Consider the following 23,427-nt stretch of genomic DNA (forward strand, 5'->3'; position numbering starts at 1 on the left):
TGTCTATACACATGAAACCCAAAAATTTGAATTTGCCTTTTCTTCAGAAGGGGTATCTTGGTATTCTTTAGTCCATTCACAGGCAGGGCTTACTCCTGCCTCTTGAACCCTTCTGGGGGCCTGTCTAACATGACAGCTCTAGACTATAAGGAGATGTTTTCTTGGCTGGCTGTGGGCTTAGCAAGTAGAATGGACTTTAACTGGTATTGACATCAAATAGTCAAAATGGGTCTTTTTCTTTTCTTTCCTTTTTAAAGAAAAACAGCTTGGCTGTCTTCATTCCCTCACTAGGGATTACATGTATAATCTGATACATCACTTAGCACAGGATAGGAGAGAAGGAAAACAAGATTTTTTCCATTTAAAGAATCTGTAAAATTGTCACCTTAACAACAAAAAAAGTCAAGGCCCTCACAAACAAGAAACCTTCAGATTGAAAAACGAACTAAACAACTCAACTGATTTTAATTCATCTAATCGTCAACTTTATGTTTTTCTAGTGTTTATACTTTGCATTTCTTGAAGTAAGATCTCTCTGTAGCATCTATTTACATTGGATACCTGGGGCCCTCAGACCTGCATATTCCTTGGGCCTTCAAACCTAGATTTATGATGATAGGGACCCAATATACATTTCACAAAAGTTTCCCCAGCAGTTCTTTTGCGCCTTAAATTCTGAGAACTGTATTCTAAGAAAGTACTTAAATAGCCTTTCAAAAAAGTGGCTTCCCGAGTAAATTACCCTTTCAAATGTCATTATGTGGTTTCCAAGGTGGAAAGAGTCACATCATTTATAAAATAAATTTCTGGGTGGAAGTTTTCTCCTGAAAAGCGTTTTTCTTGGGAAATTTTCAAAATCCATGTTAAATACAGTAATTATAGCATACAATTAGAACAAATAATTGTTATCTCATAATCTGCTACACTTTATCTATGTTAACTTAAATCTAATAATAGAAACCACAATTGGAATTATTTTTCAGTAGCTGAAAAATGAATAGAATTTTTTCCCTGATAGGAAAATATCAAAATAAAATTTATTGCCAATGGAAAGTTCTGTTAAACATTTAAGAAAGCACTGTATCTATGATTTTTTAAGAATCATATTTTTAGCCCTTTCATTGCAGTTCCAAGTGAAATTTGATGATGCTGACTTATGTAATAATAGATTGTGACCATAAGTATTAGCATAAAGGAATTATGCTTCTTGTTGATGGAATTATAAGGCAGGCATTCATTAGAAGGGCAAGCATTTTCTAACTCATATGCTTCCATTTTAGTCTTTTACCACTCATTTGTCTTTAAAAAGAAATAAAGTGAAGAGAGATGGTCCTGAGGCCTCACCTGTACATAAATGATGTGCTCAGAGCAACTCTGTGCTTGATTTACTACCACATTCTTCTGCAGGCACCTTTCATTGTTTTCTTTAAATAACCCCCTGGAGGTTACTCTGGATGAAAATCCATCCGCATCAAGTGTGATATTATACACAATGGCTATGAAAAAAATTATAAAGAAATGTTATTCCAAATAAGCTTATAGGAAAAAGCATCTCTGCTTCATTGTGTCTTCTTGGACAAAGTATCTCATATCAAGAAAATATGGAACTAGTCTTCATATTGGTGGCTTGTGAACCATAGCACCACATAGCATTTGTCATTCTAGCTCTGATGTGATGTAGGTGACTGTGCATACAAAGAAATGTGATTCAGAGAAATGTGGCTGGGAACAGTGGAAAGAAAACTGGACTTGCCGCCAGGAAACCTAGTGTGATGAACTTGGGCAAATTGCTCACTCCCGCAAGCACGAGCTTCATTACTCATAACACGGAGACACAGAATGGAAAGGATAAGTGGCTGAGTGCCTGCGATTGGACACATTCTCATATATGCCATACAAGTTTTACAATGAATCCGGAAAGTGAATTTTATTATCTTATTTTTCAAATAATAAATTAGGATAAGTAATGTAAAATAAGTCACCTAAGTTCACACAGCTAGTCAGAAGAAAAAGTTGGCCATTTTGGAAATAAGAGCTCATGTTCTTTCTGCTTCCATGCAGTTTTAAGAATGAATTGTTTTTGTGAAGATTACCTGAGCTACTCTAAGGGAACATGAACGGTGCCTGGCATATTCTAGATGCTCACATGCAATGCTGAGCAAAAAGGTCTGACTCAGGCAGACTTGGTTTGAATCCTAATTCTGCAGTTGATGAGCTCTGTGACTTGGGGCAACTTACTTACCCTCTCTGAACTGCTGTTTCCTAATACCAACCCATGAAAAAAAAAAAGTGGTAACAACTGATGTCAGTAGCCAATGTCCAAACTATCAGAATTATTGTCTTCAACTAATGTCCACTGGCCGAATGTCCAAAATTGAGAGAGAACCCCTGGTGCCGTTCACAGCATCAACTGCCTTATTTGGGGTTGCTTTATCTTATTTTATTATATTCAATATTTTAAAAGTTGTATATCCTTCACAAAACATGAATTCTACATGTTACCTTGAAAAAATTTATTATATATGTTGTACAATTTTCCTTGCTCCAGTGACTTAACAATGCCCACAAACATAGATAAAATATTAAAGAATTAAATAAACTAAAAATAAGTAGTGAAGATGATGTAAAGGAAAAACAATGGCAGGAAGGTGAGTGCAGTTAGGACAAAGTCCACATTATAATGCTTTTCCTTTTATTTTTCAAGTAGCTTTGTAAAAATGATACATAGCTTCATAGGCTATGTTATTAATCTTAAACTGGAGTGTGCACCTGATGCAATAAATGATAGAAACCATATGCTTTATACATTCACTTTTCACAGTTGTGTAGATGGGATTCATGTCTTACATACTATTACTGCCAAGCAATGAAGTGATAAATGAGCTCGCAATCATTTCATTTGGCTTGTCTGTGTGGACCTGAAGGCATCAGGGAAAAAGATTTACAGGGAAAGATGCCCAACAGTAAGGAAGGCCAGAAACCCTCGGCAACCAGTGGATGGGAAGGAAATTCTCTGAAAGTAGAATTTTTGAGTGTGCATCGCCATAAGGGTTGAAGTATATTCAAAAAGGGAAGATACATGAGACAGATCTATGCTTCAGGGCCAGAAGAGCTGACCAGCCAGCTGTTTCTGCAAACTAATATATTTCCCTAGTTAATCTATTGGGCAGACTAGCCACAATGTTTACACAGCAACGGTTTTTGACTTAACTAGGCAGACTAGCCACAATGTTTACACAGCAACGGTTTTTGACTTAACGATCACATGTGCTAAGTTAGATGTGCTACAAGGCAGGTCAAGTGAGATATGCTACTCAAAACTGGGTCAATGTTTGAACACCTGTATGGAAAACTTCCAAATGGATATGAAAAGTGGACAACATGGAAAGTGTGTTAAGATGTGAATCTAATTTTGCTTTGTGTTCTCACCTAATTTGTGTCTCGGTATGAATTATGGCAAATAACCTGCTTCCATATTTTCAGCTTTAAGTTAATTTATTTGTCACTTAGCTGATTCCTGTAGGAACTACAGGTTCTGAAGTTTAAAGCCAAATTCTGATGGAAGGGGAATTAGGACCCATGAAGCAGCGATTAATGAAAGAAGTTAGCCTTGAATCAAGTGCTAAATTGCAAGCTTTGTATTGAGCATGATAAGATAATTGGGGCAGGGGAGATGAAAGTTAAATAGTGTGCTTAGAAAAAGCTTCCAAGAGGAGGCAGGACCTTTGCCAGGCCTTGAAAGACAATGTGGCCAGCCCAAGAAAAAAGACAATTCCTACTGATACTTGGCCACAATGATTTCCTCACCTCACTTTCGCTTATATGTATTAGCAAAAGATATATATTGCTTTCCATTTTTTCTTTCATTATTTTACGCTTACTAATTCCTCAAGAACTTGACTGGTCATCTAAGTACATTGATTTGAAAAATACTTGATACTTTTACTGAACCTGTCCTATATAGATCATGGCACAGCCAACATGGTATGCTCATTTAAGTGGCAGTTTAGCATAATCTGTGCGTGCTCAAGGTTTTATGTAAGAGAACTGGAGGTAAGAGAAACTCAAAGGATGGAAGCATGAGGGCCCTTGGTTATGTCATAGAGGTTACAATTAACTGCAGCAGAACCTTCTAGAGATGTGGAAGGAAGAGCTAAACAAACCTTCCATGATTAATGAACCATTCTCAGGCATCTCCAATGTACGGCAGCTTAAGCCTCTATTAACTGAAGGCCCTTATTTCCCTTGGCCTATAAACCAAAATATATTCAGGTCTAAAACTCTGTAAGCCAATTTCTATGCAGATGATTTCAGATCTACGCACCCACTTGATTGTTTTGCTTAGTAGGTCTGAACTTTGCACTGAAGCATAGTTTGAGAATTATCTGAGCATTCTTGTTGAACAAAGTGATTTTTTCTGGTGTGAATGAAGCTTCTATAGCTACATCAGCAATACTCTGTGACCTAAAAGACATAAACAGAAACAGATGGATGAATGTTATTACTGAACACACATATTATATCCTTTATCATAAAGGACCCAGTACCAGCATTACTGAATTTTTCTCTCCACTCTCTATCAAAGCACTTTAGCAGTAGTTTACATTTGGAAGCTTTAAGATGAAAGACAGGATAATTTTTTTTTTTTAAATTTGTGACTGCATCACCAATACAATCCATGTTTAATTTTTTTATTAAATAAACACACACATGAGAACAGGATGGGAGTCTGCAACCTCTTGGCAAGTGACAGGTAAAATGGTCACTGTTGTGTTTTGCCAAATGGAAGCAGTAATGTTCACTCTTCTCACAAAGGTAAGGGAGAGAGAAGGTGGGAAGGTGAGGGAGGCAGGACTGAAGAGTGTGGCTGTGGCTGTTTTTCTGGTGTCCAGAGGCTGACAGTGGTCCTTTGAAGTGTGGCATATGGCCATAATGATGGCAAATAACCTAGTCAGAAAAAGGTTGAGGAGTCCATCTCAGGTATAGTGCTGATTTCTGACCCTAGCTCAGCCCTCTAGGTAACTAACACATGACCTCACTTCCTCCTTAAGACATTTCTATGAAATTGGCAGAACAAATATTGCCTCCATTTTATCAATTGAAAAATGTATTTCTAAGATAAGAAAATATATCTATTTTTCCCACTTTTTATTCCTTTACACAAACTATGATACATCATTTCCCTATAGATAGATTCTCATAGAATGCATGTGGCATTTCTATAATACCAGTACAGACATCTGTTCTGCTTTCTTAGCAGGTAATTTTTAGTTTGTTTCTGGCTCATTCTGACTCACCAGAGTTGAACCACTTGTCCAAAGGCACCAATGGACACATCGGTGATGGAATCCCCATTTAAATCTCCATAGCCATCCAAGGACCTCCCAAAGTACTGGAGGTGGCTCCGAAAGGCTCCATCGGATCCCAAGATTTTCTAAAAGAGCAAGTTTGTCACAAAATTATAGCACACAACAGCCGAACCAGAAAATGGCAGCCCCTGCATTTCATTATTACATTTTCTATATAGTCATTTTCCAGATTGTGTTTATTCTCTACAAATTCTAAGGACGAGTTTTTCAATCAGGTCTTGTCATATGATCTCTGTATCACTCTTACAGCCACATTTACATCAAGGAGACAGCATAAATCTTTAATAAAAAATCATAAACCAATGAAAAGATCAATGGACTGGGAGCAAACTGATGCAAGTTCAGGTGCAAGTTCTTTTCCTTCAGGTCTTACTCCAAAACTGGCTACTCAGCGAGGCCTCGTTAGTCACCCCTTCAACCACCGGATACTCCTCTATTTCTGAAATTGTATTTACTATTTTAGTTTTCTTTGCTTTTAAAAACAATTGTTTATTACTATCTGGAACACTTTATCTTATCTACTTCGTTTTTTTTTCCATTTGTCTCCTTCAACATAATGTAAGGCACACAAAGATCAGAATTGTGTCTGCCCTGTTCTTACAGCATCCCCAGAGTCTAGACCAGTGCTTGGCACATAGTTGAGGCTCACTTAATATTTGGTGAGCGAAAGAATGAAGTTACAAAATAAGAGGGACAGGCTGCATGGTTTACATGATACTTTCTATCTCTAATATGCTAAGACCCACAGATATATACATCACCGTGCAGCTCATGGATTACCTGGGAATACTTTGTGCGGATAGTGCCCTGATGACCATTGTAAATGTATACAGCTCCAGAATTCTGATTTTCTAGTGGTGAACCAACAATCACATCGTTAAAGCCATCCAGGTTGATGTCTGAAAGAGCTGCAATTGCTGAACCAAATCGAGCATTTTCAATGCCCTTGGGGCCTTCAAGAAATTGGTGCTGACTCAAAATGCCCTTGCAAAGGGGGAAAGAAAGGATGAATAAAGCACACCTTACAACTTGTATAAATAAAATTCGGAGCAGCTGGGTGTGGTGGCGCATGCCTGTAATCCCAAAGACTCCAGAGGCTGAGGCAGAAGGACTAATTGAAGTCTGATATTGAAGACCTGCTTGGGCAACATTGTGAGACCCTGTCTATGCAAGACATTTTTGTAGAAAGTTAGCCAGATGTGGTGGCACACATTTGTAGTCCTAGCTCTCAGGAGGCTGAGTTGGGTGGATCGCTTGAGCCCAGGAATTTGAGGCTTCAGTGACCTCTGATCACACCACTGCCCTCCAGCCTGGGTGACAGAGTGAGACCCCATCTATTAAAATATGATAAAATAAGAAAGAAAAAAAGATTCCGAGCAATTGATGGCCAAACTAATTTTTTAATGTTAAAAATGGATAAAATTTTAAACCTGAAATTCAAAATTCTCTTTTTATGATCAGAATTGTAAATAAGAATTTCATTAAGGTCATAAATATCTGCTCATAAACCACAGTGAAAGGAGGTAATTCTCTTTACTGTAGCTGAACAACATCCATTTTTTGTCTTATTTTCCTCTCAATAATACAATCTTCACCTATTTCCAACCTTTTAATTTAAATGTTTAAATCATTTAAATGATTTAAAATGTTTCTGGTGCAAACTACTAATATCTTGAATGAAACTGAAGTAGGCACAGAAGAAAATAAAACACAATATCTTAATTTAGTGTTTCTGTAAAAATTACCAAATAGTCACATAATTATAGTGGTACAGGAAGTAGAAAATGAGATTGCTAATATTGCATTATAAAAAACACTAAATAATTCTGTGCAAAGGAGAAGACATTTCCTTGTAAAACACAGTGTTTTTCTGAGATTTTATAATCAAGTATGGAAATATTTCATGACTTCACAAGAAAGCAATGTTCTCAACCATGAAACTGGGTCAGTGTTGATTCTTCCTCCTCTATTATAATCTTACAGAAATTCTTACTGAGTTTGACATGGCATTAAAAGATCTTTTCATCTTTAACAATTAATGATAATTCAGTATATCTGACAAGTAAGAAATATTTACAGAATGGGGGGTTTGTCAGTTTTTCAAACAAGTAAAAGGTCTAGGCTTTGTATATGCAATTACACATTTTATATTTATAATTGCTTTAGAATTGTTTTAATTACTTCTGTTGTTACAAAGCTAATTTTTACATTAATGTCAATAAATCAGCTGGGACAAAATATCACAACACTTAAACATAATATGACATTAACATCATCAGCTTCTCTTTTTCCATTCTTTCCCTTGTGTTGTCATATAATTTTCTGTGTCAATCTGTGCCTCTAATTTTTCTTTTTTTATATTTCATGGAGTTCACCATACTTATATTATGTGGATTTAGGGAGTTCAGTCTACAAATTGGGAAAATTATGCTTTTCCATGTTAATGTATGCTGTTTTTTGTGGAAGAACTCGATACTTCAAGAGTTGGACACATACTTAAACGTTACACTAAGCAATGACATTTCCTGACAAACTAATGTAGGAAGCATCTGGGATCATTTGGCATTTAAAAAAGTGCCTGATACGACTGGTATTTTTCACTGTTAATTGATAACAAGAAAGCATTGCCCTGATATTGTTATCTTTGCAGCAAAAAATTACATGTGATACTAGAGAAATACCGAAATGTTTGTGTGTGTGTGTACATGTGTGTGTGCATATGTGTGTGCGCGCATGTGTGCACGTGCACATATTTCAGTAAACGATGTGTACTTATAATGGCTTTATTTGTCTAACGGACAATATATTCAAAGACCTCTCATGGAAAATGGCTGTACACTATATATTAAACTCTAGTTTTTCCTGTTAATGTGATTTTTAAAATCATAACTTAATGGGGACATCCTCAAAAATAATGAAATGTAAACCATACTATCCATGCAAATTATCATTTATTAATAATAAATTTTTCTTTCCAAATGCAGATTAAATCATCAGTCCTAAAGCAAATTAAACTGTCAATTGAATGATTATTTTACCTTTATGATAGTAAACAGGTAGACTCTTCCTTCCTCTTTCTTTAGGTCATTCATGTACATTGGTGCACCCACCAAGAGCACATCTGTAATGGTGTCTTTATCCACATCAACGGAACACAGCACACTACCAAAATAGGAGCCAATCTGGAGTAATAAAGCATGTTAAACTTAGAATTTCTGGGATTCATATACTTCTAATATTACATTGAACATTTACTTGCACATTCAATACATAAAAATTGAGTGTTTACTGTTTGCAAAGTGCTGGGAACGTGAAGACAGACAGCATAGTCCCTTCCCTCAGGTTCGAACACCATCTGACACTTGGTTCTTAAATCCTAGTTGTGCACAAGAATCTCCAAGAAAATGCCTTTGAAATACAGATCCCTGAAACCCATTTCTAGAGATTCTGTTGTAATGTCTAGGATGTGATTCAGAAAACAGCACTTTAAATTAGCATTCCAGGTGTTTCTGACGCCAGAAGGTCAAAGACATAAGACAAACCTTTCGTAGGTACGTGAGGTCTGTTATAGAGAAAGGCAGGAGGAATAGAGGCAGGGAGAACAAATCATTAAGCTTCTATGGTAAAATAAACTGTAATAGAGGCAAGTCCCAAATGCTGAGCTATCAGAGAGCAGGAGAGTCACGAAGGCTTAGAAAGCTAAAATATCATTTGAATTGCAAAGTAAGAAGGATATCGAGATTTCTAGGCAGAGGGAAGGGGGACATCACATGTGATGATGTAAGTGTACATGTCATAATGTGAAACAGGTAAGTAGTTGCTGGATAGGCTATCACAGGAGGACTAGCGGAGCTAAACCAAAATAAGAAATGCTGGGACTTTGAACATTCAACCCATTCAATGTTCAATGAATGCCTAGGTGAACACTTTTTAAGGATTTAGAAATGACTAAGAAATGATTCCTTCCACAACACTGTCACTGTTATTTTTAAATTAAAAAAGAACTTCTTTAAAGTATTTTAAAAAAAGAGAGTAAAAGTATGTCCATAGCTAATTTGTGGTCAAGGAAGTCAAGAACTCAGATCTTCTTACTCCTAGAAAATCCATAGCAGCTGCAGGATCATACTTAATCCAGAGAAGAGAAATCTTTGTAAGTTTCTCAAACTCTAAGAAGGAAACCACTTTTTGCTGGTTGTCAGGGATCAGTGATGCCCATTTTAAATGTGCACCAAGCCCCTGGGTCAAAACTGTTTAGTAAGGAAACAGGAACCAATCAGCTGGCCTTTGCTCTAGCAACAGACCTTTGCTGTAGTGAGCCACAACTGGGATTCATCATAGGGTCTGACTACCAAACTGTCACCCATCCATAGGAAGTGGCAGAGAAGATAACTGTTTTACTTTTAGAATCTTCAAAAACAAGACAGGTCCAGATGTAGAAGCTCAGTCCTTATAATGTTATACTACTCCCTTCTCATTATTTCCTCTGCAAATCCTTGTTCCCAGTGTGTGCTTACCTACAAAGCAGTGGTTAGGGGCCTGCCATCATAGCTAAATAATGTCCATGCTTAATCCAGGGAGTCAAAAATATGGAGGGGACGTAACCAAACAGCACAGCCTCTGAGTCCAGAAAAGACTGAGTTGTAGTGACAGCTCAATCCATTGATGCTGCGTGACCTTAGAAAGCTAGCTAAATTCCCAGTAAGCTGTCAAAAGGGAGGGTGGTCTTCTTGGTATTGTTGTGAAGATCTAAGGAATACACTAAGTAAACTCAGATTACAGAGCCAGTCACAGAGTAGCCACTCAGGCCATGTTGGTTTCCATTTCTACTCACTGGACTCCTCACCTGCTCATTTACCCATAAAATTAGTTTCACCTGCTAAACAATGAGATTTACCTGGTCACCCCGGTGAGCCTGAATAACTGTGACATTGCCATTCTCGTTCACACTGTACAGTACTATCTGGCCAGTATAATTTGCCCGAGGAGCACCAGCAACAAAGTGGGTGTTTTCTCTAGTAGAAATTGCAGCCACAGAGTAACCTAAAAGGGAAGGAGTTACAGAGTGAGTACCGTTGAATATCTCAGCAAGATAAAGTTAAAAGAAGTGAGCAGAGGTGACCAGAGATCCTCTGTTGTTAGATACGATGCAAAGCTCCTAGTGCTCCTGAATACATCACTGAGGACAAGTCTTTTTTCTAAGATGAATTGCTCCTGTCCTTTGACCTGCAGCACTTCCCCATGTAGGTGGAACTTTTACCTATAAAGCTGCCTCTAGATTCTAGGTTATCCTCATCAGCCACCTATGAACCTGGCGTTCAACAAATATTTCTAGAGTAAATTAATAAATGTATTTAAAAGGTAGTGTTGCACAGTAGAAAGAACACAGGCCTTGGAAACAGTCTGAAGTTCGAATTCTGGATTTGCCACTTACTAGGTTGTTGGACATTCGGCAAGTTATTAATCTTGCTATCTCTCAAAGGCAAAATATCCCTGAAAGACTGGCTGGAATGATGTAAATGTTTACGTAGATAGACTAGCCAGCTCAGGAACCGTCCCATAGTAAGTCTGCAAAATCAGTGGCTGCTTATTATAAGAACAAGAAGACTAAGAGCTCTACAATAATATAAGACTATCACCTACTGTATTAGCTTTTGGGAACTATTTCCATTTTGGAGGAACACAATCATGTTCCAGGAATTATGACCACTTGACCAGCCAGAGGAAATTAGTGGGTATAATATAGTATTCCAATAAGCAGTTATCCCTTAAGGCCTGACTAGCAAAGAGACAACATAGATATGTGTAATAAATGTGACAATTAGATGACAGTTCAAGGCTGGTTTAAAGCCAGAGAACTTACGTTTGCTGAGCCAATTATTTCTATGCCTTACCTAAATATGAACTGTGATTTCTGTCCTGCAGAATTTGGTCAAAGGCTTGTTTAGGAAAGATCAAATGGTCATGAGAAGTCTTCTGGACTATGGTCCCACTCCAGCCAAAAGCTCCCACTGCACCCAGCATCAGAATATCCTAAAATAATTGAAAAATGAATATCATTAAAACAAATCACCTTTAAAGCATAAGAATGCAGGGTTACCAAAACATTGAAATAAATTGTTTAGATTTATTTAAAATGATGAAATATATATAAACATATATTGCTGTATCTCAGAATTGTCTTAATATATTTGCGCTAGACAACAAGCCTTCCCATTGACTGTGCTACTTTAGACTTTATTTCATATGACATTTATACAGACAAGCCTTTGTAATAAGCTGTAGTACAGGACAGGTAGAGTCATCTTCAAATTTGCCATTCAAATGCTGAACCCTTATGACCTTTAGAAAAAAGTCAGAAATGAGCCTCCAGCCCTACATATTCATAAGGAAGGCTCACAGCCAGGTAAGAGACATGCCTGAGAAGCAGAAAGTACTGACGTAGGAGAGACAGGGATGCTGTTGCCATCCCAGACACGCCTCAGGATGCCCTCTTCTGACCTGTTTTATTTCCAGCTTTCTCCCTCTTTCTTCCTGGCCACTTCTCAAATGTTCCTGTGTATTCCCATATCCCATCTATTTGATAATAGCACAGCTACGAAAGGCACCTATAGCTGTGACATTCAATCTACTGGAAGGAAAATAACCATCTGTCAGCCCTGCTGGGAGGGTAAAGGACGAAGGCTACTCTGGATTGACTCAAAACCCAATCTGAACAGTCAAAGCTATAAATTATCACGGAAGGCAGATTTAGTCTGGATGAGATACACTGTTTTTTAATTTTTTGTTCTTCTTAGAAATACCAAAGATATGATGTAAAACTAAAAAATACTAGCCATGAAAAACAGCAAATAAGGAAATGATGTGTTCCACTTTGAGGATAAGAGATCATGAAGTTATGGGAATGATTGTAATAAAATGAGGGACTCTGGGTTTAGGTGCATGAAAGGACTTCAGGGCATGTACAAAAACCTCATGGGGTTGTGTGCAAAATTCTCTGTGCATAGATTCATTTATATTTTCTGAGGAAAAGGTCCATAACGTCTATGAGCATCTCTAAGGATTGATGCTCTAGAAAAAGTCAGCTCCTTTTATTCTAGACAGAAAACAAGTTGTTCTTGGTCTTCTGATCTGCCAGTCAAATCCTCGGACGTCCTATTGTTCCTTAAATATTTCCCAGGATCTCTCTCTCTTTCTTTTCTCCTCCTTTCACTATCTCTCTCATATCCTGACTCAAATTAGAATCAGAGGCCTAGGAGATGGATGTTTCTGAGAAATAGAAATGGATTTCCCTGAGCTGAAAAAACAGTGTTGTACTCCAATCCCATCTCACATTTTTCCTAACTTCTTATTTTTTCAACTATTTTCTGTCTGCTTTTAGAAAAAGATATCATGAAAACTCAGAATTCGACCATGACAGTGATGACAAGAATATGTGTTATAAACAAACATTTCCAGTAGTTATTTGATTCAAAGAAAATTCTAGCCAGAGCAATCAGGCAAGAAAAAAGAAATAAAGGGTACTCAGTTAGGAAAGGAGGAAGTCAAATTGTCTCTATTTGCAGATGACATGATTGTATATTTAGAAGACCCTATTGTCTCAGCCCAAAATTTCCCTAAACTGATAAGCAACTTCAGCAAAGTCTCAGGATAAAAAATCAATGTGCAAAAATCACAAGCATTCCTATATACCAATAACAGACTTAAAGAAAGCCAAACCAAGAATGAACTCCCATTCATAATTGCTATAAAAGGAACAAAATACCTAGGAATACAAGTGACAAAGGATGTAAAGGACCTCTTCAAAGAAAACAACAAACCACTGCTCAACGAAGTAAGAGAGGACACAAATGGAGAAACATTCCATGCTCATGATTAGGAAGAATCAATATTGTGAAAATGGCCATACTGCCTAAAGTAATTTATAGATTCAACGCTATCCCCATCAAACTACCAATGACCTTCTTCACAGAACTGGAAAAAAAACCTTAAACTTCATATGGAACCAAAAGAGAGCCCACATAGCCAAGTCAATTCTAAGCAAAAAAAAAAAAACAAAGCTGGAGGCATCATGCTACCTGACTTCAAACTATACTACAAGGCTACAGTAATCAAAACAGCATGGTACTGGTACCAAAACAGAGATATAGACCAATGGAACAGAACAGAGGCCTCGGAGGCAATACCACACATCTACAACCATCTGATCTTTGACAAACCTGACAAAAACAAACAATGGGGAAAGGATTCTGTGTTTAATAAATGGTGTTGGGAAAACAGGCTAACCATGTGCAGAAAGCAGGAACTGGACCCCTTCCTGACACCTTACACTAAAATTAACTCCAGATGGGTTAAAGACTTAAACATAAGACCTAACACCATAAAAACCCTAGAGGAAAACCTAGGCAAAACTATTCAGGACATAGGCATAGGCAAGGACTTCATGACTAAAACACCAAAAGCATTGGCAACAAAAGTCAAAATAGAGAAATGTGATCTAATTAAGCTCCAGAGCTTCTGCACAGCAAAAGAAACAATCATTAGAGTGAATTGGCAACCAACAGAATGGGAAAAAATTTTTGCAGTCTACCCATCTGACAAAGGACTTATATCCAAAATCTACAAAGAACTAAAACAGATATACAAGAAAAAAATAAACAAGCCCATTCAAAAGTGGACAAAGGATATGAACAGACACTTCTCAAAAGAAGACATACATGAGGCCGACAAACATATGAAAAAATGCTCATCATCACTGGACATTAGAGAAATGCAAATTAAAACTACATTGAGATACCATCTCACATCAGTTAGAATGGTGATCATTAAAAAATCTGGAGAAAACAGATGCTGGAGAGGATGTGGAGAAATAGGAACAATTTTACACTGTTGGTGGGAGTGTAAATTAGTTCAACCATTGTGAAAGACAGTGTGGTGATTCCTCAAGGACCTAGAAATAGAAATTCCATTTGACCCAGCAATCCCATTACTGGGCATATATCCAAATGATTATTAATTGTTCTATTATAAGGACACATGCATATGTATGTTCATTGCGGCACTGTTTACAATAGAAAAGACTTGGAATCAACCCAAATGCCCATCGATGATAGACTGGAAAGGGAAAATGTGGCACACATACACCATGGAATACTATGCAGCCATAAAAAATGACGAGTTCGTGTCCTTTGTAGGGACGCAGATGAACCTGGAAACCATCATTCTCAGCAAACTGACACAAGAACAGAAAATCAAACACCGCATGTTCTCATTCATAGGTGGATATTGAACAATGAGAATACATGAACACAGAGAGGGGAGCATCACACACTGAGGTCTGTGGGGGGAGGGGACTAGGGGAGGGACAGTGGGCGGTAGGAAGTTGAGGAGGCATAACATGGGAAGAAATGCCAGATATAGGTGATGGGGATGGAGGCAGCAAACCACATTGCCATGTATGTACCTATGCAACAATACTGCATGTTCTTTACATGTACCCCAGAACCTAAAATGCAATCATATATATATATAAAATTAAAAAAAGAAAATTCCTGCAGGGCTGGCATGGTGGCTTATGCCTGTAATCCCAGCGCTTTCGGAGGCCGAAACGGACAGACTGTGAGGTCAGGAGATTGAGACCATCCTGGCCAACATGACGAAACCCCATCTCTACTAAAAATACAAAACTTAGCTGGGTGTGGTGGTGTGTGCCTGTAGTCCCAGCTACTTGAGAGGCTGAGGCAGGAGAATGGCCTTAACTAGGGTGTCAGAGGTTGCAGTGAGCCGAGATCACACCACTGCACTCTAGCCTGGTGACAGAGCGAGACTCCACCACAAAAAAAAAAAAAAAAAAGAAAAGAAAATTCCTGCAGGAATAATACCTTAAGTTAATATAGTGTCTCTGCCCTGGAGTACTCAAAGACTTTCTTGTATATTGTCACTTTTACCCCATTTAAGATCCCTGTGGAACAGGGAAAGGAAGATATTATTAGCATTCAGATTTTAGGGGTAAATCAGCAGCACAAAGAAACTAAATGATTGTGACTAGGAAACAGAAGGGCCGATCGCTAAATGGCTGTCTTCCCACTTTATGTATAAGGCTACTGTGTCCGGAAGTGTTATGCCAAATGAAAATATAACTTGAAGCTATCTGATATACACACATTTTGAGGAGAGTAATCTGCGCTGAATCCCACTTGTGACATTTCCATCTGAAAGTTGTCTCCTCCTTGAACGGTACCTGAAAAATCAAATTTTAAAAATGATATAACTGTCAGTAATTGTAAATCAAGTTTTCAAACACAGGCAGGCCGGGATGTACACACACGCCTACAAACACAAACACATACTCTTCCAATACTCACCCCAAAATACAGAGCATGTGTATTCTGGGAGGAAGAAATCACTAAGAAAGTGTTCTAGCAGGTTATGGAAATAATAATACTTCCAAGGTAGTGTTCAAAGTTGGCACTAATCTTAATTAAACGTTAATGTATTTAGCAGAATAAGTATGAAGTTCCTGATACAAAAGGACACTCAACAAAAGGTATAAGGTAAGGTGAAATCTGAGATGATGATTTTTTTAAAACTTGATCATTGCTAGCGAAGAAACTAACTGAATTTTTAGCTTTGAAATATTGGTACTGATAAATATACACAAATCTCAGATGCAACTGGAAGGGCTGGGCAATTGATCTGTAGTGAAGACAGCTGGGAGAGAACTGAGTTAGCTGTTAGGAACCAGAATTCAAGACTGAGTAGGAATCTTACCAATTGAGAAGTTTGTTCTGGTTCTATATATGTGATTGCTTGCCTCTGTCAGTAACACTGTAAGACCCAGTTGGTACTTATTTTCCATACACTGTGATCAAAATGGTTATGTTTCACTAATCCTCACAAAAAGGAAGCTAAATCACTGGACCGACACTATGTACAACACTATGTATGACACTATGTACAACACAGTCTTAGTTACAAGATAAAATAATTTACACAGGATGAGTAGAGATAACTTTTAATAAAATACAATAATGCTCCCCAAAGTCCCTAATAGCAGATAATGCTCAAAGTCATTTCTAGCTAGCTTGTAGATTACAATTGTTCTCATTCATGTCCCTACAAACACAGTTATCAATGTGGATAGCCTAGTGATTTTGTGTTATCTCAGCTTGCATTGGATTTGAATGCAACTTTCAGGCACCATGGGATACTAAAGAAGCAATACAGCTTTTTGGATAATTCCAGTGGATAATCAAGTCAAGGTCTGACTATATGAATGAATAATTTATGCAATCCTCTTAGCCCCAGACTCTAAGGCTGTACCTGATACATAGGTTTTCAATAACATAAGGTCTTTGTTGCAAAGGGTTATTTGAGTTAACCAACAAGAACTAGGATTTGGATCATGTGGTTTTTTTTTTTTTCACCAACTGTGAAATATGTGCTAGTCCCCCACACAGTGAACTCCTAAACATGTGATTTCTCTGCACTAACTAGATTTTCCAAGACCACCTAAGTAAATTATTTTAGTCCTATAAATAAAATATTTCCCTCAAAATTAAACTTTGCTGTATTTTTCCAATTTAAAAAATAGATACGCTTACTGTAAACAATTCAAGAATTTTAAAACTTACATAACACAGTGTAAAAACATAAAACTATTCATGATTATAATAGGTATTACTATATTGTCCCCCCAAAGTTATAATAACTTATCATCCTGTCAACAGTGTATGAGCTTCTTTGTTTCCTGATAATCTCTCCAGGATTGAACATTATTATTCTGTGTCATCTTTTAGGCAAAACATAATGTTGGTTTAATTTATATTTTTAAATACTTACTGGGAGTATTTAGAAATATACTTGTAAATTGGGAATATTTTCTTATGTTTATCAGTCATTTGTATTTTATCACTTATAAACTATTCATGTTTTTCATCCATTCTCCTTACTGATTTGTAGTAGCTCTTTTTATACAAGGTATACAAGTTAACATTGATAGAGCAAATATGTGATAATAAACAATTATTTAAATGTTTTAAAAGAAAATTCTTGAAAGGAGATTTTTTTTACCTTCAATGCTGAAAATTTGTTCTCCCAGTGTCCCAGCCTTTTCTAGTAGAGCTGCTTCGTCAGACACATTGAAAAAGTATCTTTCTGTTGGAATACTAGCGATTGCTTTTATTTCTTTTATTAAATTTTTAGTATCAAGGGCGTTTCTGTTTAAGTACCCTAGAACCTTGAAAATAGAAGAGAAAAAAAAGGTCATTACTGCTGTACTCCATTTTCCCTATGAGTACATTCTAGTCTATTTTGAACACAATAGCCCCTCTGGAGAAGTAAATCAAGCAACATTTCCACAACCCTTTATTTCAGTCATAGACACAACTGAAAACCATGAAGACGCAGAGAGAGAGCAAGAACTTTCTTTTACATTCAACTATGAACAACCAATGGGAAAGTGCAGCCTTGAGAAGTGACGCTATAAAGGAAGATTTACCCAATAGCTGCAAGGCAAGTAAAAAGAAGAGCCACTTACTGCTATGCCAAACCTCAGTATATTGTCACGGTTGCATTGCTCAATCACAGCTTTCAACATTGAACCATCATGTGATTCACCATCAGTTACAACTACCATGACTTTGGTAGCACTTGGTCGTCCACCAGAAGCTGCTGAATAAGCATATTTTCTGTGGCAGATAAAATTAAAGACTAGCTATCAAAATATGAAGTTAATATGACAACCTCTGGTTTAAAATAGAAACATGAAACTAGCTTCTTTAAACACAATCTATTGTAACTCCATATTAACTTTGGTGACATATTTAATGTTCCATTTGTAGCTTGTAGAGAAACATATACAAATATAAGCTTTGCTTGACATTAAAAACAATGTCTTATATGCCATGGTATACGTGTATATATGTGTACATGTATTTATCTCAGTATTCCTTCAAAGTATTTTCTTCTAAGAAAGTTGAATTAATCAGTACAAATCAACAGAGCAAAGATATTTGTCATAAATTTTATGCGTTAGACCTGTGTTTACTTATTTTCAATATTATTTTAAAGTAATAGATATCCATAGTAAAAAAAAAATCAAAGTATTTTGAAAGGTATAAACCAAAATGTGACACTAAACCCCTCTCCATAAGTAAGCCATTATCAGTTTCTTGCATTTTCTTCTAGAAAATGTTTTATTTAGATGGAATATAGGCATAGGCATTGTCTACCCCTTAAACTTTTACCCAAATGAGGGCATATTCTTTTTTTTTTAATTTATTTTATTGCATTTTAGGTTTTGGGGTACATGTGGAGAACATGCAAGATTGTTGCATAGGTGCACATGTGGCAGTGTGATTTGCTGCCTTCCTCCCCATCACCTATATCTGGCATTTCTCCCCATGCTATCTCTCCCCAACTCCCCACCCCCCGCTGTCCCTCCCCTATTTCCCCCCAACAGACCCCAGTGTGTAGTGCTCCCCTCCCTGTGTCCATGTGTTCTCGTTGTTCAACACCCGCATATTCTTTAAAAAAAATTTTTTTTATTTCCATAGGTTTTTGGGGAACAGGTGATATTTGGTTACATGAATAAGTTCTTCAGTGGTGATTTGTGAGATTTGCACCCATCACCTGAGCGGAATTCACTGAACCCGGTTTGTAGTCTTTTATCCCTCAGCCCCTTCCCACCATTTCCCCCCGAGTCCCCAGAATCCACTGTATCATTATTATGCCTTTGCATCAAATGAGGGCATATTCTAAACAGTTGTTTTTCACTTTGATGGAGACCTTTCCATACAGCACTTTTATGAAGCTCTCATTCTTTTGTTAATGGATGCATAATATTTTATTTGGAGGACCATATGAAGGAGTACAGTTTTATTTAACTGGTTCCCCATTATTGGTTGTTTAGGCTATTTTGAGTTTTACAAGTCAGGCTGTAATAAATATCCCTCTGTATATATGTTGGCATACTCTTTCAAGTGGGATAAAATCTTAGCAGTAAAATTACGGGGACAGAGAATACACACATTTTAAATTTGAATGGGTAATATCAAATTCACTGTCTTTAAAACTGAGCATATCATTTTATTTCCTAATATCTGTTTTGTATTCTATAATGTAGACTATAGAAATGTAGAAAATACCCTGTATTTTTGGCCAAATTTGAATTACAGTATTCACATCACATCCTTTTTGAAGTTTTTGAGGACAGAAACTGTACCCCATTAGTTTTAATTCCCTGCAGTGCTTGGAACAGTAAACAGAAGCTGCAGGCATTGAAGGAAATGAGGTGAGTGAAAACACGGCAATATTTACTCAAAGAATTTTAGAGTCTCTTCAATGTTTTAAAGAAAGAGATGAGAGAGAGAGAGAGAGAGAGAGAGAGAGAGAGGAGAAATATAGAGGCAATTACATTCTAGGAGGTTGAGTAAAAAGTTGGGTGATTCTCCATGCACTAGGCAGCCTAAATCCTGTTAACTTGGGAAACCATGGGCAGAGGGAGACAGACAATGGCATAGGGGCGAAAACCAAAGTTTTGAAAGATGATGTAAGTCAGGCAAGTCCTGCCTCAATGGACAGTGACCATTGTCCTGGAGAACCAAGCTCTCCAGGGCCCCAGGCTCCTTCCAGGGAAAAACGCTACCCCCACCTCCCTGCTGAACACCTGGCCATTTTTCATCTCAGCTTCTTCCTTTTAGTCCAGATTGCTGGATCAGAAAGGGCACTTCACTTAATGGCAGCTGACCTACTGACTGGCCAGCAGCTTATGAGATTGCCTGGCCCAAAAAACCTTTATTGTCCCTGAATGGAGATAGCAATGATGAACCAAACCAATCATATCTTCTCTTGTGGGGAATCCGCTTTTGAGACGTGTGGGATTGACACCAGTTGGTGGAAGTAGCAACCAAGATACACACACAGAAAAAGAAGATGGATAAAATGGGAAATGCAGAAATAGAAATGACAGGATGTGGCTACTGACCAGATGTGTGACGTAAGGAAGAGTAAAAAGAATAAAGGCAACCAAATTTTTAGTTCAAATGACTGGGCAAGAGTCAGTGGCATGAATCAAAATGGCAAGTTTATGCGGAGCAGTGGGGAAAAGAATAAGGCCAGTGTAGGACAGACTGAATTTGGTAAGTGTGCCAACATTCCAAATAAAAAGATTCAGCATCAGCTAGATGCCAATGTGAGTTTTGGGAGAGCGTGCAGGGCTGACAACGTAGCAATGGGGTAACCCCCACAGTGCTGCTGCTGATGCCATGACAGTGGATAGAATTCCTACAGGAAAAGGGCAGTAGAGAAGACAGGGTTCCGCTCAGTGAAGAAAAATAGGAAAAGGAGCCAGTAAAGAGGTGAAAGTTGCTGATGAAAAGTTGGCAGACGTTCGAGAAGCTTGTGGTGTTATGGCGACTTGGCTGGGAGTAGCAGCATGTGCTCATCATTATCAAATGTTCAGAGGAAGCAGAAAGGAGGAGGCTTGAGGGGGGACCACTGGGCTGGGGGATGAACAGGGGCATGCTTACCTAGTAACAGAGCTGTATCTTTCAAGGAAGTGGAAGGAGGGAATAGAGCTGCTTTCTTCAAAAAGAATTACGGTAGTGAAAAGAAAAGAATGCACAAGACAAAAAAAAAAAAAGACAGAGAACAGGTTTAAGGGAAGGCAAGCTTGTTGTTCTCATTAATTTGTTTAACAACAGGGAGTGTTTAGCATTTTTGTGAAAGTATCTGGTTAAAATAGAGTGAAGATGAGGGTTAGTGGATCTGTGAAAACAGAGAAATTGAGATAAGAATCAAGAGAGTGTTGCATAGTTACAATTTCACATTTCCCACTGATTGTAATAAGCATAATAAAGTTGTTCAATTCAATTCAAACTCATATGTTTTAAGATTCCCTGTCCTTTGTAAATTTGCACCAAGTGATTCATGAGGTCAATTTGTCTGAATCTCTGATGAATATGAACAAATTATGACAGATTGCCCCATTTCCTACTGTTTTAGTCTAAGATCTTCTCATTTCATTTACTTCATATAAATTCACATAAAAATCATGTAATATCTTATAAAAATTCTAAAACCAAAGATTTAACTTTCCCAACTGCCTTCTCAAAGTATTCAAGACATAGAATGCTCAGATGTTTTTTCTTTATTTGTTCTGATTTAAGTTAGGTACCAGGTATACTATTTTTCTTTAACTTTTCCTTACTTTTTCTTATTTATTAACACTTTCATATTATGAAAACATTGGTCTATTCGCACCAAAACTTACCTTGCATATTGAATTGCTCCAAATGTGTTTGTGAGGTCCCCACCATATTGGGATGTATGGGATGTTGCTAGAATCATTTCTTCTTTGGTTTTATATGTATTCAAGTTAAACACAACTCTTGGATTATTGGCATACTGAATTAACGCCACCTTCAAAAGAGCAGACATTTATTAATGGGCTGCCATTACATTATAAATCATTTCTACTTAACCAATAAAATAAAAACCAAAGTATATTTAGACATGGGCTGAAGGCTTAAAGGGATCACTTCCAACTTTGTTCTTAGTAGTTACTTTTCTTTCGATGGAATAATTTCTTCTCTGTTAGAGGCCGTCAGTGTACAACAGCAGTATTATTGCCAAGAAAGATGATGTGCTACAGTGTATGATTTGATTCTCAAGAGTAATTGTAATTTTTAAGCACTGCCCTATAATATTTTAATGTGGATGACTATTAGAATATGGTTTTTAATAGCAAGATTAAACTTGATATAAATAAACTTTCTAATTACCAATGGACAGAAGCTCACAATTATAAACAATCACAGATGGAGAGTAACATTTCATCAAAGGACAGTAACTATGTAATAAATAATTAGAGTTGAATACAACAAAAACCAATGTGCTCCTAATTAGTGTAGTCAATTGAGGTCTATTTATCGTGCTGGATTTCCTCTATTATGGGCTTCAGCAACTCTGGAAGGAAGATGCTTTATGTGCCTGTGGGGCACGGAGTTTCTGGTTTTCAGAGAACATGCTGCTGGAGAGCATCTTATTTGAGAGAGTGGAAAGAAAGAATTTCTGAACAAGACATTTGGGAGCATTCCCTAATCCTAGACATCAACAAGGCCACACCCTTCTGTTAATGTCCTTGTTTGCAGGCATTCAGATCACCATCTAAGCCTAGGGGATGGGCTTTCCAGAACAGGAGTGGCAACAGCGATCAGTGGTAAGAGGCTCTCTGAAATACAGGTCAGTATGTAAGGAGGTAGAAGAGGCAAGGACTGGATTTCTGAGTTCACTCTGCTGTGTTTTGCCAAGGGGCAGTAAGCTAGGCACGGGGAAGATAGTGAGAAATACAATATTCCTAGATCCCTTTCTCTAGGGTGCAATGTAAGACTTGAGAGGGAGGAAAGAATAAAAAATAACTCTGAGAATTTCAAAATCTAATATGAGTGGAAGAAGGTAGTAATCCCATGACAGAGCCTCAGGACTTCTGTGAGAAAAAGAACAATAAAGATTTAAAGAAATGTGATATATTAGGATTTACAGAAACATCAAATTTAGGCTGTAAGAAAAGAGACTGAGCTAAACCACTTCTAGAGAGGAATCAGATGTGCTGCTGTAGGAAGGCACAAAAGAGGAAAACTGTGAATTCTACATAGGAGACTATTAAAAAAATTAGTCACATTATAAGGGTAACTCATTTAGAAATGGAAGAAATAAGCAGATACATATGAAAACTTATGAGGGGCTTTAAGAGTGGTGCTTTCCGGAAACCAGTGCTATATGTAGTTTTATTTAGCAGCATGTCCTGGAAAATGCCCACAGGGGAACTTCCAAAGCTTCTGTGGGTATTGAGATACTCTTGGTACTGAAGAGCAATTTCAATGGGTGAAAACATATAACAACATGTTATACTACTGAACAGGAAAGCAGAGAAGCAAATTTCCATAAAGATAGCTGGAAAGCATTTAGGGAAAAAATGTCAACAATTTGTATTAGATGTGTGTTAGATGTTGGACATTGGAGTATCAGATGCAATCCACAAACACACACTGGTAGCAGT

General features: G+C 37.3%; 1 protein-coding gene across 2 annotated transcripts in view; it reads right to left on the minus strand.

Moving 5' to 3' along the window:
• The window catches only part of ITGA2 (integrin subunit alpha 2), a 100,013-nt gene that overhangs the window by 22,180 nt on the left and 54,406 nt on the right, over window positions 1-23,427 (minus strand). For both annotated transcript variants that reach the window (XM_032281071.1, XM_032281079.1), the window contains 11 exons: window positions 21,640-21,788; window positions 17,905-18,055; window positions 17,439-17,604; window positions 15,530-15,606; window positions 11,261-11,399; window positions 10,264-10,409; window positions 8,408-8,551; window positions 6,150-6,353; window positions 5,298-5,434; window positions 4,325-4,464; window positions 1,345-1,496 (listed from right to left, as the gene is read on the minus strand). In XM_032281071.1, coding sequence (XP_032136962.1) covers window positions 1,345-1,496; window positions 4,325-4,464; window positions 5,298-5,434; window positions 6,150-6,353; window positions 8,408-8,551; window positions 10,264-10,409; window positions 11,261-11,399; window positions 15,530-15,606; window positions 17,439-17,604; window positions 17,905-18,055; window positions 21,640-21,788 — 1,605 coding nt within the window. The remainder of the gene's footprint in view (window positions 1-1,344; window positions 1,497-4,324; window positions 4,465-5,297; window positions 5,435-6,149; window positions 6,354-8,407; window positions 8,552-10,263; window positions 10,410-11,260; window positions 11,400-15,529; window positions 15,607-17,438; window positions 17,605-17,904; window positions 18,056-21,639; window positions 21,789-23,427) is intronic.

Source organism: Sapajus apella, unplaced genomic scaffold, assembly GCF_009761245.1.
Source record: "Sapajus apella isolate SASKATOON/1434 unplaced genomic scaffold, GSC_monkey_1.0 scaffold1, whole genome shotgun sequence".
Taxonomy (NCBI): Eukaryota; Metazoa; Chordata; class Mammalia; order Primates; family Cebidae; genus Sapajus; species Sapajus apella.